This window comes from Arvicanthis niloticus, chromosome Y, assembly GCF_011762505.2.
Source record: "Arvicanthis niloticus isolate mArvNil1 chromosome Y, mArvNil1.pat.X, whole genome shotgun sequence".
Lineage (NCBI taxonomy): Eukaryota > Metazoa > Chordata > Mammalia > Rodentia > Muridae > Arvicanthis > Arvicanthis niloticus.
The window spans coordinates 9,584,097-9,598,044 of record NC_133431.1 but is presented as its reverse complement, the minus strand read 5'-3'; the positions used below and the strand labels follow the sequence as shown (position 1 = coordinate 9,598,044).

At 40.8% G+C, this 13,948-nt stretch overlaps 1 protein-coding gene across 1 annotated transcript in view; it reads left to right on the top strand.

Annotated features, from left to right (window-relative positions):
* LOC143437292 (uncharacterized) overlaps positions 1-13,663 on the top strand; it is an 85,898-nt gene extending 72,235 nt beyond the window's left edge. The window contains exon 8 of the mRNA XM_076922102.1: positions 13,505-13,663. Coding sequence (XP_076778217.1) covers positions 13,505-13,663 — 159 coding nt within the window. The remainder of the gene's footprint in view (positions 1-13,504) is intronic.
* The last annotated feature ends 285 nt before the right edge of the window (positions 13,664-13,948 follow it).

Below are 13,948 nucleotides of genomic sequence, written 5' to 3'. Positions count from 1 at the left end.
AATTCCTGTCCAAACTAAAGACATGAACATTTTCTTTGTTTTCTTGTTTTTCATCTATTTTCAAAATAGGGTCTAAATTTCCTACTACTTCAATGGCCTTCTACTGACATTTATCAAGCACTGAAATTACAAGCACACAAAGGCATATCCACTGGTGTTCTGTAACTTTCTCTACAAAATTAACTAGACCCTATCATCTCTAACATAGGAGTTGTCATTTATTTACTATGTGAATAACATATGTTTTTCATAAAATGAACAATACGTTTTTTCCTGAGTTTCTGGTCCTGGTTTTACATTTGCTTTTTATAGAAGCCGTTTTCTAACACATTAAACCCTATACCACCACATATAGTATTGAAGTCCTGTATTCAGCCACAAACGAGCTGGCTTGTGGGGAGCCAACAGAAGGCGACTATCATCCTTGCAGCCATTTTGAGCCATATACCCTGAGAAGAGGCTTGATTACATCATTCTACATCAGCTGAGCACACTCTGATAACATCTTGGTTTAGATACCCAGGATCTTTGCTTGGGTGTGTGAGATTAAAGGTGTGTGACTTAAGGGTGTGACTTAGAGATCAGATTTAGAGACAAGATCTAAGGGCATGGCTTAAACGTGGGACTTAGAGGGGTGGCTTAGAAATGAGACATATAAAAGGCGAGAGTCAGACCGAAGAAATTATTATTAAGAGTAGGAATTCGGAGAGTACAACTTGGAGTACAATTATAAGTACGATTATGAGTAGGAATTAGGCAGAGTAGGAATTAGGCATTGAGCAAGGAGACACTTGGACTAGAGAACTGGGACGAAGAATTATTAGTTATTAGGTACTTGGCACCTGGAGGAAGAACAGAGAATTAGGCATTAGACATTAGGCACTTAGCACTAGAAAGAAGCTTGGAACTTGGAGTCACTAGGAACTAGGGACTAAAGACTTGGGACTTGGACTAGGAAGAGAGACTGAAGAATAAACAGGATTGAGTCACACTCTGTCTGGTCTCCATTCTTCCAGTCAGTCCTCACTCTCTCGCTCTTGCTGAACCCTGACCCGCAGACTGGAGCAGCTCGTACAGTGAAGGCTCTAGCAGTTTAGCCCCCAAGGCTGTTGGCAGACCGAGTTCAAACATTGACAGAGCAGTCCAAGACATTTTGGCCCTCCAGCGTGGGGCAGCTCGGGCCGCAACACTGGCTTACTACTATTCCAGATGGTATGACGTAAGAATCAAGTATTCAGGATTAACTCAGTAAAAATTTTTATGGGAAAAATAACAACACTTGAACATGTAACACAAATATGTGTATTTAGATGCTACAAATATATGGTCACAGGCTTATAAATGCAGGATTTATGACAATGCTAAACTAAATTCACATCCTGGCTATGCTATCAGTTTTTTTTCTTTTTAGTAGCATTAATAAGTACAAAATCTGCTGACGTAACATTAATAAAAAATTTTATTTCTTCATAAAGATATATGAGTAACAATACCCAAAACTGGACTACACAAGTTATTCATTCTTTCAAATGTCTATCTACAGAGTTACTCTAGTTATATTTCCCACTGTAGACTGAGGGTCAGACTACTGCCTTAACAGATGCTGTTTTAAGGTCCTCACCCTAGTGCCAACTTGACTTCTTGGTAATGATGGTCTGACTACGTAGTAACAAGATGCAAAAACAATCAAACAAAATCCCCATTCGTTTCTACTTGTGTCAGGCTCTGGATCAATCTTTCATGCACTATGACAGCCAATTCTGAGTACATCCAACTCTTATAAAAGGCCAGTGAAAGAACACAAACTGGAAATAATTAAAGAAAGCCTACTTAGTCCCAAATCAAAGGAAGCCTGCCTGATAAGATAAAGGATAGAGCACTAAGTGAAGATCCACTTAAATATATTTAAAGTGTAAATTATACTACCCCTCACCAAACACCCAGAAGTTAACAAAATGATGTAAGAATTAAAAAACAAAATATCAAGCCGGGGGCAGGACTTAAACCCCAGCCCTCAGAGACAGAGGACAGGCAGATCTCTGTAAGTTTGAGGGCAATCTTGTCCAAAGTGAGTTCCAGGACAGTGAGGGCTATACAGAAAACCCTGTCTCAAAAACAAAACAAAATTCTGACAATTAGCTTTCCTGTGTAAAACCATTATGACTCTATAGATAATCAATAGTAGCACATCCAACAAAAAAACTGCATGTATTACTGGCAAGAATATACACCATTAACAATACACATTCTATGCTGCTACAGCAGACTAGACAAATGCACATGTGGAAAACAGCTGTGTCAGAAATATAGTAAAACACACATTTAAATAACGAACATTATTTGGATTTGTACTAAAAAGTCAGACCCCACAAGCAGACCATCATGTACTTAGATGATGCCATGTGAACGTTCTCTCTATTTAATTGGTCAATAAAAGTAACAGAGCCTGTGATTGGATAGTTGCGGGGAAAGGTGGGACTGGAGGCTCAAAAGGGGGTGGCAAGTAAAGAGAGAAAAAGAGAGAAGAAGGGAGGAGGAAGCCACTATGAACCAGAATCATGTGGCAGGGAGAAACCACAATTAAAAAGGTGTCTTAGCACTTGGAAATAAGTTAGTATTGTATTAGATTTGCTCAATCTTGACATATGACTTATAATTACAATATTTGGATTCTGTGTCATTTATATATATGGGCTATTAGGGTTGAAAATTCTAGCAACAAATTGGCGCACCTTATGTCCAGCTTAGAACCGAACTATGCTAAGATGAAAATCTGCCCCCCCCCCATTCCCCACAAAATTAACAAAAAGGGCTTCACTCTAAAGCTGCATCAGGGTGGAAATTTAGCATGCAATGAGGCTAAGAAGTCTACAGAGAGCTGACTGAGAGGCTCTCTCCCCAAGCTGCAAGCAAACCTAGGCATCCAGAGGTAGCATCTCAACCCTGAGCTGGGACACAAGGTGGCGCCAATGTCACAACATAGTTGGGGTTCCCTGAAAGAAAAAACAGGGACCTAAAGTCAAGGGTGCCAGAGAAGCAGCCTTCACAACTGGAGACCAGCATCTGAAAAAATAGCAGCTATCTTTCCAAAGCTTTCTCACAGACACAAAGAGCTGATCTCTGCCCTAAGTCAACCTTACCGTGCAAGCTTTCTGATTTCCCACATCCCTTCCAACCCCCACACACTTCTAAAGAGGGCACAGGACAGCCAAACCAGTTCTTGCAAATGCTTACACTGCAGGCTGCCTAAGATCAATACATGTGCTGCAGGCTATAGCCCAGACAAAAGACCCAGAGGGCTCACAACCACAAAAGCCAAGGGTCTTTGTGCAGTCAGCACCTCCCTACTAATTAAAGAATCAGAAAGGACCACTAAGTCCTTTTTTTTTTTTTTTTTTTTTTTTTTTTTTTTGGTTTTTCGAGACAGGGTTTCTCTGTATAGCCTTTGGCTGTCCTGGAACTTACTCAGTAGACCAGGCTGGCCTCGAACTCAGAAATCCGCCTGCCTCTGCCTCCCAAGTGCTGGGATTAAAGTCGTGCGCCACCACCGCCCGGCAGGACCACTAAGTCCTAAACCAAACACCAGAGGAAAACAAAGACACCAAATGATAAGACCAAATAATAAGAATTAAAATAGTAATTACTGCAATCTTTTCCTCCTTCACTTCCTCCCATGTGAGTAAGGTGCTATAGAAAGGAGCTTCTTAACTAGTGATTTAAAAAAACAGTGATTTTGTTTTTACCATTGTTAGTTTCTCAGAGTATATGTGACCAAAGTCTAAGAAATTAAATTTTCAAAGATACATTGAAGAAAATTTTGCATATTCTAGAGACTAACTCTAAAAACTGTACCAGGATTCAATCAAAAGTAACATTTACCAGCAAAACTGGTAATTATAAACAGTATGATCTAGCCAGGCAGTCTTTAATCCCAGCACTTGGGAACCAGAAGAAGGTGGATTTCTGAGTTCGAGGTCAGCCTGGTCTACAGAGTGAGTTGCAGGATAGCCAGAACTACACAGAGAAACCCTGTCTCAAAAGAAATCAATCAATCAATCAATAAACAAACAGTATGATCTGCCCTTATTAAGTAAAGCAACTATTTTGATTGATTAGTACTTAATTTTATCTTAACACACCTGTCCAGAATGATTCAGTCATCACAGAGACAACAATACAATATCACAGTAATGAAAATGTAGCTCCAGCTTTTGTCTACATGACAAGGAACTACACTAAGCACTGAAGAGTCCTAATATGCACATACATTAAGAGTCTTGGCCCCAGAGAAACAATGTAAAATCATCTAAACCAGGCAATTGAGCAGTGGTGTATGAACAGAGATCTTAAATGCTAAATGTGTATCAGCCAGCTGCACAGGTTAAAAAAAATGCAATACTGACATACATATTGTGAACAATTTTCTGTGGGGATAAACATACACAAATGTGACCATAAGAAGACTCAAAATTAATAAAAAATTAGAGAGTAATACCTACTAAAAAAAGACAAGTGCTAAAATGATCAGAAAGGAAAGAATCTAGATTGGGTGAATTAAAACTCAGAAAGAGGTTATTTGGAATTTAAAAAAAAAGGAAAATAAAATTAAATAAATAAATGATTTGGGAGTGGAGACAGAAACTGATGGAACAGTCTCACCATGCAAAAGAAAGTGGGTGAGTAGGTATCTTAGAGTTTTATTACTGTGAAGAGACACCATGACCAAGGAAACTTTTATAAGGAAAACATTTCATTGGGCTGAGTTACAGTTTCAGAGACTCAGTCCATTATCATCATGGTGGGAAGCATGGCAGCATCCACGCAGACATGGTGCTGAAGGAGCTGAGAGTTCTACATCTTGATCTATAAGCAGCAGCAGGAGACTGTGTCCACACTGGGCACAGCTTGAACATCTATTAAAACCTCAAGGCCCATCTTCACAATGACACACTTCCTCCAACATGGCCACACAAACTCCAACAAGGCCACACCTCCTAATAGTGCAGCTCCCTATGGGACAAGCATTCAAACACATGAACCTATGGGGGCCATTCCTATTCAAACCATCACAGTAGATAAGTCTTCAGACAGGAAGTGCATAGCTAAACTATATATAACTTAAAATTTCCAGATATCTTCACCAACCCATAAGACAAACTACCCAACCACTGCAGAGATTAGACCCAGGAAGAGTAGACAGAGCTGGTAGAAGAGACAGCAAAAACAAAGGGTAATTAGGTGATACCCTTTCCAGACTGAGAATATGGCCCTCTCCTGACTTCTTTGGCAAAACCAAATGGTTTCTGCTGTGTATGTACCCTTTCTCAATAAAGAAAGAACATCAGATCCTTTCTCAGGGAAATCACAAGCATGCACCACAAAGGACCTCAACCCTAATCCTGAGTCTCTGCATGAAGATCCTGAGAGATGAAGTGAAGCCTGGGTCGCTCTACAGACTCCAAGATGTTGGAGGCGCCAAAGCTGTGAGACATCTGTCAGGAAAAGTGGCTTACACGGAGTGGAACCAGCCTGTTAGAGACATACTCTGCAGGCAGAAAAGATGGAGGGATGGAGCCATCTAAGCCCTCTGATATCATATATTAAGCTAGAGAACTGGCTTTCAACCTTCCAAATGCTTTAATTCCAAACCTTCCAAATGCTTATCCCTTTAATACAGTTTCTTGTGTTGTAGCGACCCCCAACTATAAAATTATTTTCATTGCTACTTCATGACTGTTATTTTGCTACTGTCATGAATTGTCATATAAATTACAATTTTCAGATGTTCTTAGGCAACCCCTCTTGTATATGGGTCAAGGCCCACAGCTGGGAATTGTTGAGCTGGGGATTTGGTGTTTACATTCTGCTTTATCAGTCTTGCTTGGTCCGCCATTTTCTGACTATTCCCCCTTTCCTCCTTTTAGGAATAGTAATGTATATCTGTGCCATTGTATGCTGAAGTTAATTCACGATTCAAACTCACAGGGTTTTATTGAGACTGTGAAAGACTAAGGGGGCTTCTGAATTAGTATTAAATACACTTTGCGTTACAGCAATGTCCTCTGAGCCTTTGGAGCCCGGGAGTAGAATATAGTGGTTTGAATGAGAATGTGTACCATAGGCTCAAATATCTGAACCCTGGTGGTGACTTAACAGGCTACACCTCACTAGAGGCAGGCTCTGAGGATAGTATGTAGACTAGCCTCAATTCCAGTTCACTATCTCTGTTCATGTTTGGGGTTTAACATATGATCTCTCAGCTCCCTGCCATGATGGTCTCATCCTTCTGGAAGCACAAGCCAAAATAATTTCTTCCATAAATTGCCTTGGTCATAGTATGTTTATTTTACAGCAACAGAAATGTAAATAATACAGACTATAAATAATTGAGGACTAAAACAATTTTTTCTTAATCCTAAATGTTCACAATAAAATTGGGCACCAAAAAAGTAAAATGGACTCAACCTCTGTATTCCACTAAATATTTCAGACAGCATCCCATCCTCCTGCATAGCAGAAATGCTCTTCCAGCATCTGGATCTTGGCAGCCATGTACTCATCCTACAACCAAAAAAAGACAAGACAATAAACAACAGTTACAGCTCCCTGCCACACAACTAACTTAAAAGACCCCGACAGAACTACAAATACAATCTCACTTTTTTAACCCTAAAATAATTAGGCTTCACTGTTTTGATTATCATATCTTTAAAGTAAAGCTAGAGGTGACAACAATGGTATGTGTTGTCCAAACTGCAAACGCCTTGTTTTTACTGATTATTAAAAATTTTATATATTCCCTGTATTTTCTCAAAATAGACACATGAAAAGAAAATGTTTTACTCTGTATAGATGATTAACTGACAATACTATGTATGTAAATATACAGAGGAGTTAGATGGCTCCATCCCTCCATCTTTTCTGCCTGCAGAATGTACCCAATTCTCGGTATTACTAGCAATGCTGAGATAAACTAAAATATATTAAATTGTTCTGTGCAAGAATATCTACTTCCTCAGGACAAAATCCTTGAAAGTAAAATAAACTTTAAGAGTTAGAGTTTATGAACACTGAAAATACAGAGTTGGTGTATAAAGTCACATGTTATACCTGAAGCCATACCATAAAATAAAAATAACAAAAATTATCTAGACATGTAAATATCTTTAATCATTAAAACACACCTATTTCCCAGCCATCATTTTCTGCTTCCTGCAAGACTGCCTCATGGTGGCTGGAACTTCTATATGGGGAGAAAAAAATAAGTTAATTTTATAACATAATCTACTCTTCATTGATCTTCTATCAAGGGAAATGGGAAAGTTGAAAATTTAAATGTCCGATTAACGCAAGACAAAAGATTACTGCCAAGTAAACCTTATCAAAATGGATTATTCTCAGGTTGCTTTATCTGTTCTATCTGTCCAGAGAACATCCTCCCTACCATTTAAGCCTCATATGTAAACACTTCTCAATTTTTCAACTGGGTCAGAGGGGTCAATAGAGAAAGAATCTATGCCCTCCTGAATAACAACACTTAACATTCACTTTGCATAAAACATCGATAAGTCCAACTAACAGTCACTTACTTTTTACCCCTAACTAGTTAAACAATCTACTAAAATATTCCCTATATCATCTGACCTAAAATGGGCCTTAAACAATGTCATACTAGCCACACAAGAAAACACACACAGTATAACACATTCGCCATACAAATGCATCCTCCAAGAAGTTCATTGAAAGAACACATCATATGCCAGGCAGTGATGGTGCATGCCTTTAATCCCAGCATTTGGGAGGCAGAGGCAGGGGGATCACGGTGATGGAATAACGATCAATAATCAATGCTGGTCAATAATCAATAAACACTAATCAATAATTATCAATACTAATTGATAACCAATAATGATCAATAATTTTTGGAACATGCCTTTAATCCCAACAGTTGGGAAGCAGAGGCAGGCAGATTTCTGAGTTCAAGGCCAACCTGGTCTACAGAGTGAGTTCCAGGACAGCCAAGGCTACATAGAGAAACCCTGTCTTGAAAAACAAAACAAAACAAACAAACAAACAAACAAAATCATCCTTTAAGAGTCAAAGAGATTCCTATTACAAAATTACTGGTTCAAACTCTGAATCTATATACCTCCTTTTACAAGGAAATGACTTGAGAATTCTGCTAATGTGTATGTCACAGCCATTAAATATAACTTGTGAATGAGAATGTCCCCCAGACTCAGATATTTGGACACTTGTCAGCTGGTGGTGCTGTTTGAAAGAGATTAACAGGTATAGCTTTGCTGGAGGAAATAAGTCCCAGGAGGTGAGTTTGAGAGGTTGAAGACTGTTGTCATATCCAGTCTGCTCCCTCTGCTTCCTGCTTTGTGGCTGAAGATGTGAGCTCCCAGCATTCTGCTCCAGCTTCCATGCCTGCTTCTTGCTGCACTGCTTCCCATCATGATGTCTATTAAACTGTAAACAAAGTTACTCTCTCATGGGAAAAGGAATGAGAAGGTGGCTTCCTCAGGTTTGCAGCTTACTTGGCAGAACACCAGGATTCTCTGCTTGAGAACATAAGTTTCCTCTGTCTCAGTCACCTGAGAATGACAAAGACTCTAGGTTGCCTGGAAGCCAGCAAGCTGGAAGCAGTCTCCTCATGCCATTTCTCTACAAATAGTCAAATATATCTTCAGATTTAAAACCAGGTAGTACACCTATAATTGCAGTGTCTGGGAGGTTGAATGAGAATCAGGAGTTCAGGACAAGCTCAAGAGCTCAAGACCAGACTACAGGAACACAGTCTCAGTTATAAATAATATATAAATAAGAAATAAAAATATAGTAATTCAGCCGGGCAGGGGTGGCACACACCTTTAATCCCAGCACTCGGGAGGGAGGCAGAGGAAGGGGATCACGGTGATGGAATAACGATCAACAATCAATGCCAATCAATAATCAATAAATGGTAATCAATAATTATCAATACTAGTTGATAACCAATAATGATCAATAACTGATGGCGCACACCTTTAATCCCAGCACTCAGGAGGCAGAGGCAGGTGGATTTCTGAGTTTGAGGCTAGCCTGGTCTACACAGTGAGTTCCAGGACAGCCAGGGCTACACAGAGAAACCCTGTCTCAGAAAAACCAAAATTAATAAATAAATAGTAATTCACTTGATAACTCATATAAGATCACTTTATGCTCAACAGGGTTTCTGCTGAGAAAAGTCAGTTAGAAAATTCTTGCTGATGGTGTACTGAGGAGGGTAGACAGGTCTGACACTGAGATAGATGCTAAGACTGTGGATATGGATCAGGGGTGCAGCACTTCCCTACCATTCAAGAGGCAGTGGGCTTGGTGTCAATACTGAAAAAAAACCCACAAAACCAAGCAAACCCCATAGAAAACTAAAACTGCGTTTTCTATACTAAATTGTCCCAAGGCAAAGACACCTCCCAAGTATTGGAAATTAGTTAAGATTCAGAGGAGAACAAAATTTACAAAGATCTGCTACTTCTCCCCAAATGGGATTCTTTCCCCTCTGAGAGTAGATAGTCTGTCAACTCCAGAGGAGGGTCTGAAAAGTGGGCCATGTTTTTAACAAACACCATACTAAATTAATGAGAAATGGAGTCTAAGAATCTTCCAAATATACTGATCTCTGTAGTAGGTTGTTAGTGTCTTAGAAATAAGAACAAACTAGAAGTAAACAAATTAAGTTTCCCAGAAATCAAATGCCACCTCTGTTAGAAGTCTGCACAAAGCTTAGAACACACAACACCAAACCAAACAATTCCAAGGGGGGGGGAGTTATTCAGGGCAAAGATGATGGGGGGGAGAAGAAGAAGTGGGAAGAGGACAGTGATATCAGAAGGTTCTGCCTGTTTTATATGGGCGGTGACATAGCCTCTCCCAGGTAAAGGTGAAGTAGCCAGGTGGCTTCTGGGAATGTATGGCTGTTGCCTTGGCAACGATGTGGGGGTTGCCTAAATGTGATATCACTGGGTTCAGAGCCTGATACCAACAACCTCACATTAGTTTATCTGTGAAGTGGACTGAAGTAACCCTGGCAAGAAGCAACTGGCTAGAACAACTGTATTCCACCACTTGACAGCACTTTTGTTCACTCTACAGTCAATTTACAAATACAACTGTGACACAAAGAAATAAACTATACAAATGAGAGCCACCTAAGAACAAAATTAGTGGATAGAGAACTTTAGCCTTTTCGATAACCATGCTATGTTCAAGGAGATAAAGCAAAGGATAAAACTTAACTTATAAGTCTTTAGCCTTAAAACAAATTACAAATCTGTTTTAAGTTCACGCCAACAGAGGCTAGCTAGCTATGCAGCCAGAGCCTATCTCAAACACACCAATCACCAAAATAAGTAAGTGCAACTGCCCCTGAGTGATGTGTAATCAATCCAATTACTGTAATCATATCCAGATGTAAAGTGCTACCTTACCTTCACTTAGAGTTACAAGAAATATTTGTTAGCTAAAACAAATATACAATGAGTTAATTGGTGTGCACATTTAGTCACATGACATAACTCATGATGTGACACAAATGCAGAGAAAGCAACCTGTGGCAACTCGAGGATAAGGTGAGATAAGCTTAGTTTGGACCCACTCCTATCTCTCTTTTCAGTACCTTTTCCCTTACCTTAACCACCAGTTTTCTACTTAGTTACTTACAACTGAGGACATTAAGTACAGTGGAATCCAGGGACACCTGTAATCAGTTCAATACCTGGAACCTACACAAAAAACAGACTCCTACCAGATGCCCCTGACCTCCACTTGTTGAGGTTTAGTCTGTCACTATGTATTATAATGCTAACTGCAGGCCCCCAAGGCCTGACTGTCCCAGAGACTAGAGAGTCCACACATAGACCCAAGTGCTGCTATGTGATGTTGCCCTCAAATTATTTCCAACTGCTGAATAGAGATGCCAACAGTCAATACCTGATACCTGGACAGAAAAGACAGAAGCAGGTTTTAGCATTCCAGGACTTCCCCAGCATCAGAGAAGAACATGGAGGGGAAAAGAAGATAAAGAGAAGAAGCTGCCATGTGTTAGGTGAGTCATAAAATAATGACCACATGGGTTGGCTAATTGGAGTTAAAAGCAACCCAGACAAAACATGGCAAATTATATAGTGGGATTATTGGCTGGGATAGAGACATAACAGCTAGAGGATCAATAGCTGCTCTTATGCTAATTAAGGCTTATTGTAAATATAAAGGTTGTGTGTGTCTTTTATCTGAGAACTAAATGGCCAAAGTCAGGGTAAAACCCCTAAGTTGGGATTAAATAATTTCTACAACATCCACATACACAACTCCTGCACACTCACACACATAAAAATAATAAATGTAATTTTTAAGATTTATTTATTATATTTGTATGTGTATACTATAGCTATTTTTAGACATACCAGAAAAGGACATCAGATTCTATTACAGATGGTTGTGACCCACCATGTGGTTGCTGGGAATTGAACTCAGGACCTCTGGAAGAGCAGTCAGTGCTCTTAACTGCTAAGCCATCTCTCCATTCCAATAAATGTAATTTTTAAAGAGGGTTAAAGCACTTGTCATTAAGCATGAGGACCCAAGTTCTATCACCAGAACCCCTGTGGTCTGACAACCTCCCTACTCATTGTCCTCTGACCTCCATATATGCACAGGAACACATATAGACATACATACACAGAATAAAATAAGCTCATTATAAATTACTTACTTTATGTATTTATTAAAGGTTTTTCCCATCATCTCTACTTGACACAGACTCACTTCTGTCTTTCGTTGACATAGCTCATTCCCCACATCTAACTTTCCTTTCCTCATGCCTATCATGCTCACATGTGTTTCTCCTCCCTCAATGTCCACTTTTAAATCTATATTAAATGCTTTATAAACTACAGTTCTGGGGACTAGACAGATTGGTTCCAGGTTAAAAAAAAAAGAAAAACTTGCTGCTCAAGCAGCCTGGAGTCCAAATCCCAGCATCCTTCAAACACCTGTGACTACAGCTTCCATGAATCAGACAACATCTTCTTAGGCAGAAATAATGAATAACTACCAGTAATTTGGAGGAACATACACTTACAAATATATGCAAAACTTTGTCCTTTTAAAATGTAGCTCACAAAAGAGTTAGGATCTGGGTCATGAGTCAAAGTGAAGTAAGTAAATATCCTGGTTCCTTTGTACCATGTGACCCAACCAAGTACTATTATCTCTACGAACCTGTTTCTGAGTGTGCCAAATTTTTACGGTGCTTTTGAATATTAAATGGGAAACCACTTAGCAAAGAGTTCTGGAACAGAGCCCATCACATAGTAATTTACCAATTATTATTAAATTTTGGAACAAATGTTAAAAAGACAAGCAGTGTTTCATTTTCATTTTTAAGTGTCAGGCACATGGCTTAGAATCCTGACTTAAACTTGAGACTGAGATACAAAAGAAATTATAAAAAGCCATTTGCCAAAGATAAATGATAAGTAAAATATCTAGTATTATGGAAATATAATTGACATAGGCAGAACCTTGAGTTTGTAAGAATAATTTGATGCATAATCTCAAGGTTTTTCTTATTAAATATATGATTTCATTTTCATAAACAATAAAGGAAAAAACAACACATTTTTTAAAAGGAGAGCAAAGGTAAGTATGTAAAATATACTAGGTTGCTTTACGCTCTAACTTGAGAACCAAAATATAACAGGCAGGAAAAACTCCTTGTACAAACTGGTAGAAAACATCACACTAAAGATGATAAAACACCTCTCCTTCCTGAACACTTCAAAACACAGACTTCCCTGAGATCTTCGTGTTTTCCTGTCTGTAAACAAGAAGGCCCAGTAACTCAGTCCATCACCACAATCGTATTTCCAGTAGAACAACAAAGGGAAACCTAGGAAAGCCACTCTGGTGGCTTCTCACTCTCAGCACTTTTTATTTTATTCTAGACAAACAGAGAAACTATTTAGAAAGTCAAATAAACTTTGGTAGGCAACAAACTTTCACTCAAAAACAAGATAAAGAGGAACCCTCACGTCACGGCCACGCCCCATACGTAAACCCCACCCACTCAGGAACTGTAAATACACTGGGATTTACGCTGACTCCGTCCACACGGCCCGGCCCCGCCCACATCACTCAGTCAGTTTTGCTACTCCCACATTGACATCACAGGACGTTGCCTAAGCTCCGCCCACAGGCAGAAGGGATGTCAGTAATGGTAAATACAGACCTGGATTCCCACCGGCCCCGCCCCCCGCTTGGCCCCGCCCCGGATCCGCCCTAACCCCGCCCTCCTCGCCATGGCACCCGCCGGCGCCGCGTTCCTGCCACGGCCTCGTCAGCTCTCAAAGCCGCGGGAGACCAGAAGCTGGATAGAACCGGATCAGCGTGGCCCCGGGGTGGGCGTGGCCTCGGCTCACCGTCGCTAGGCCCCGCCCGCCGCACTGTGTCCCTGTAGCAGTCACCGCCGCTGAGGGCGTCTGTGACGCACTTCCGCTTCCGGGGAGGGCGGACCCGCGCTTTGGGAAGGGCAGCAAGGCGTTTCCGCCCGGAGACGCGGCGCCGCTTCCGGTTCTCGGCCGCTTGCCAGGGCACTTCCGGTCGCGCTCACTGCTGATCCTGACTTCTGCGGGGCGGAAGCAGAAGCGGTTACGCCGGAAGCGGCTTTCGGTGACCGGGGCGTCCGCGAACCGAGGCCGTCACCCCGCGACCCCGGCGCTGGCCTGTGACGTCACCGCGCCCCCTAGGCGGCCACACCCGGATCCCGACGGCCGCAGCGATTCCCGCCAACCCCAACGGACTCTCCGTGACGTCACAGCCGCCGATGGCCACCCGCGCAGGCGCACATCGGCAATCCCGGATTTCCTCGGCGGCGTAGGCGTTGGAGATCAATCCCGTGATT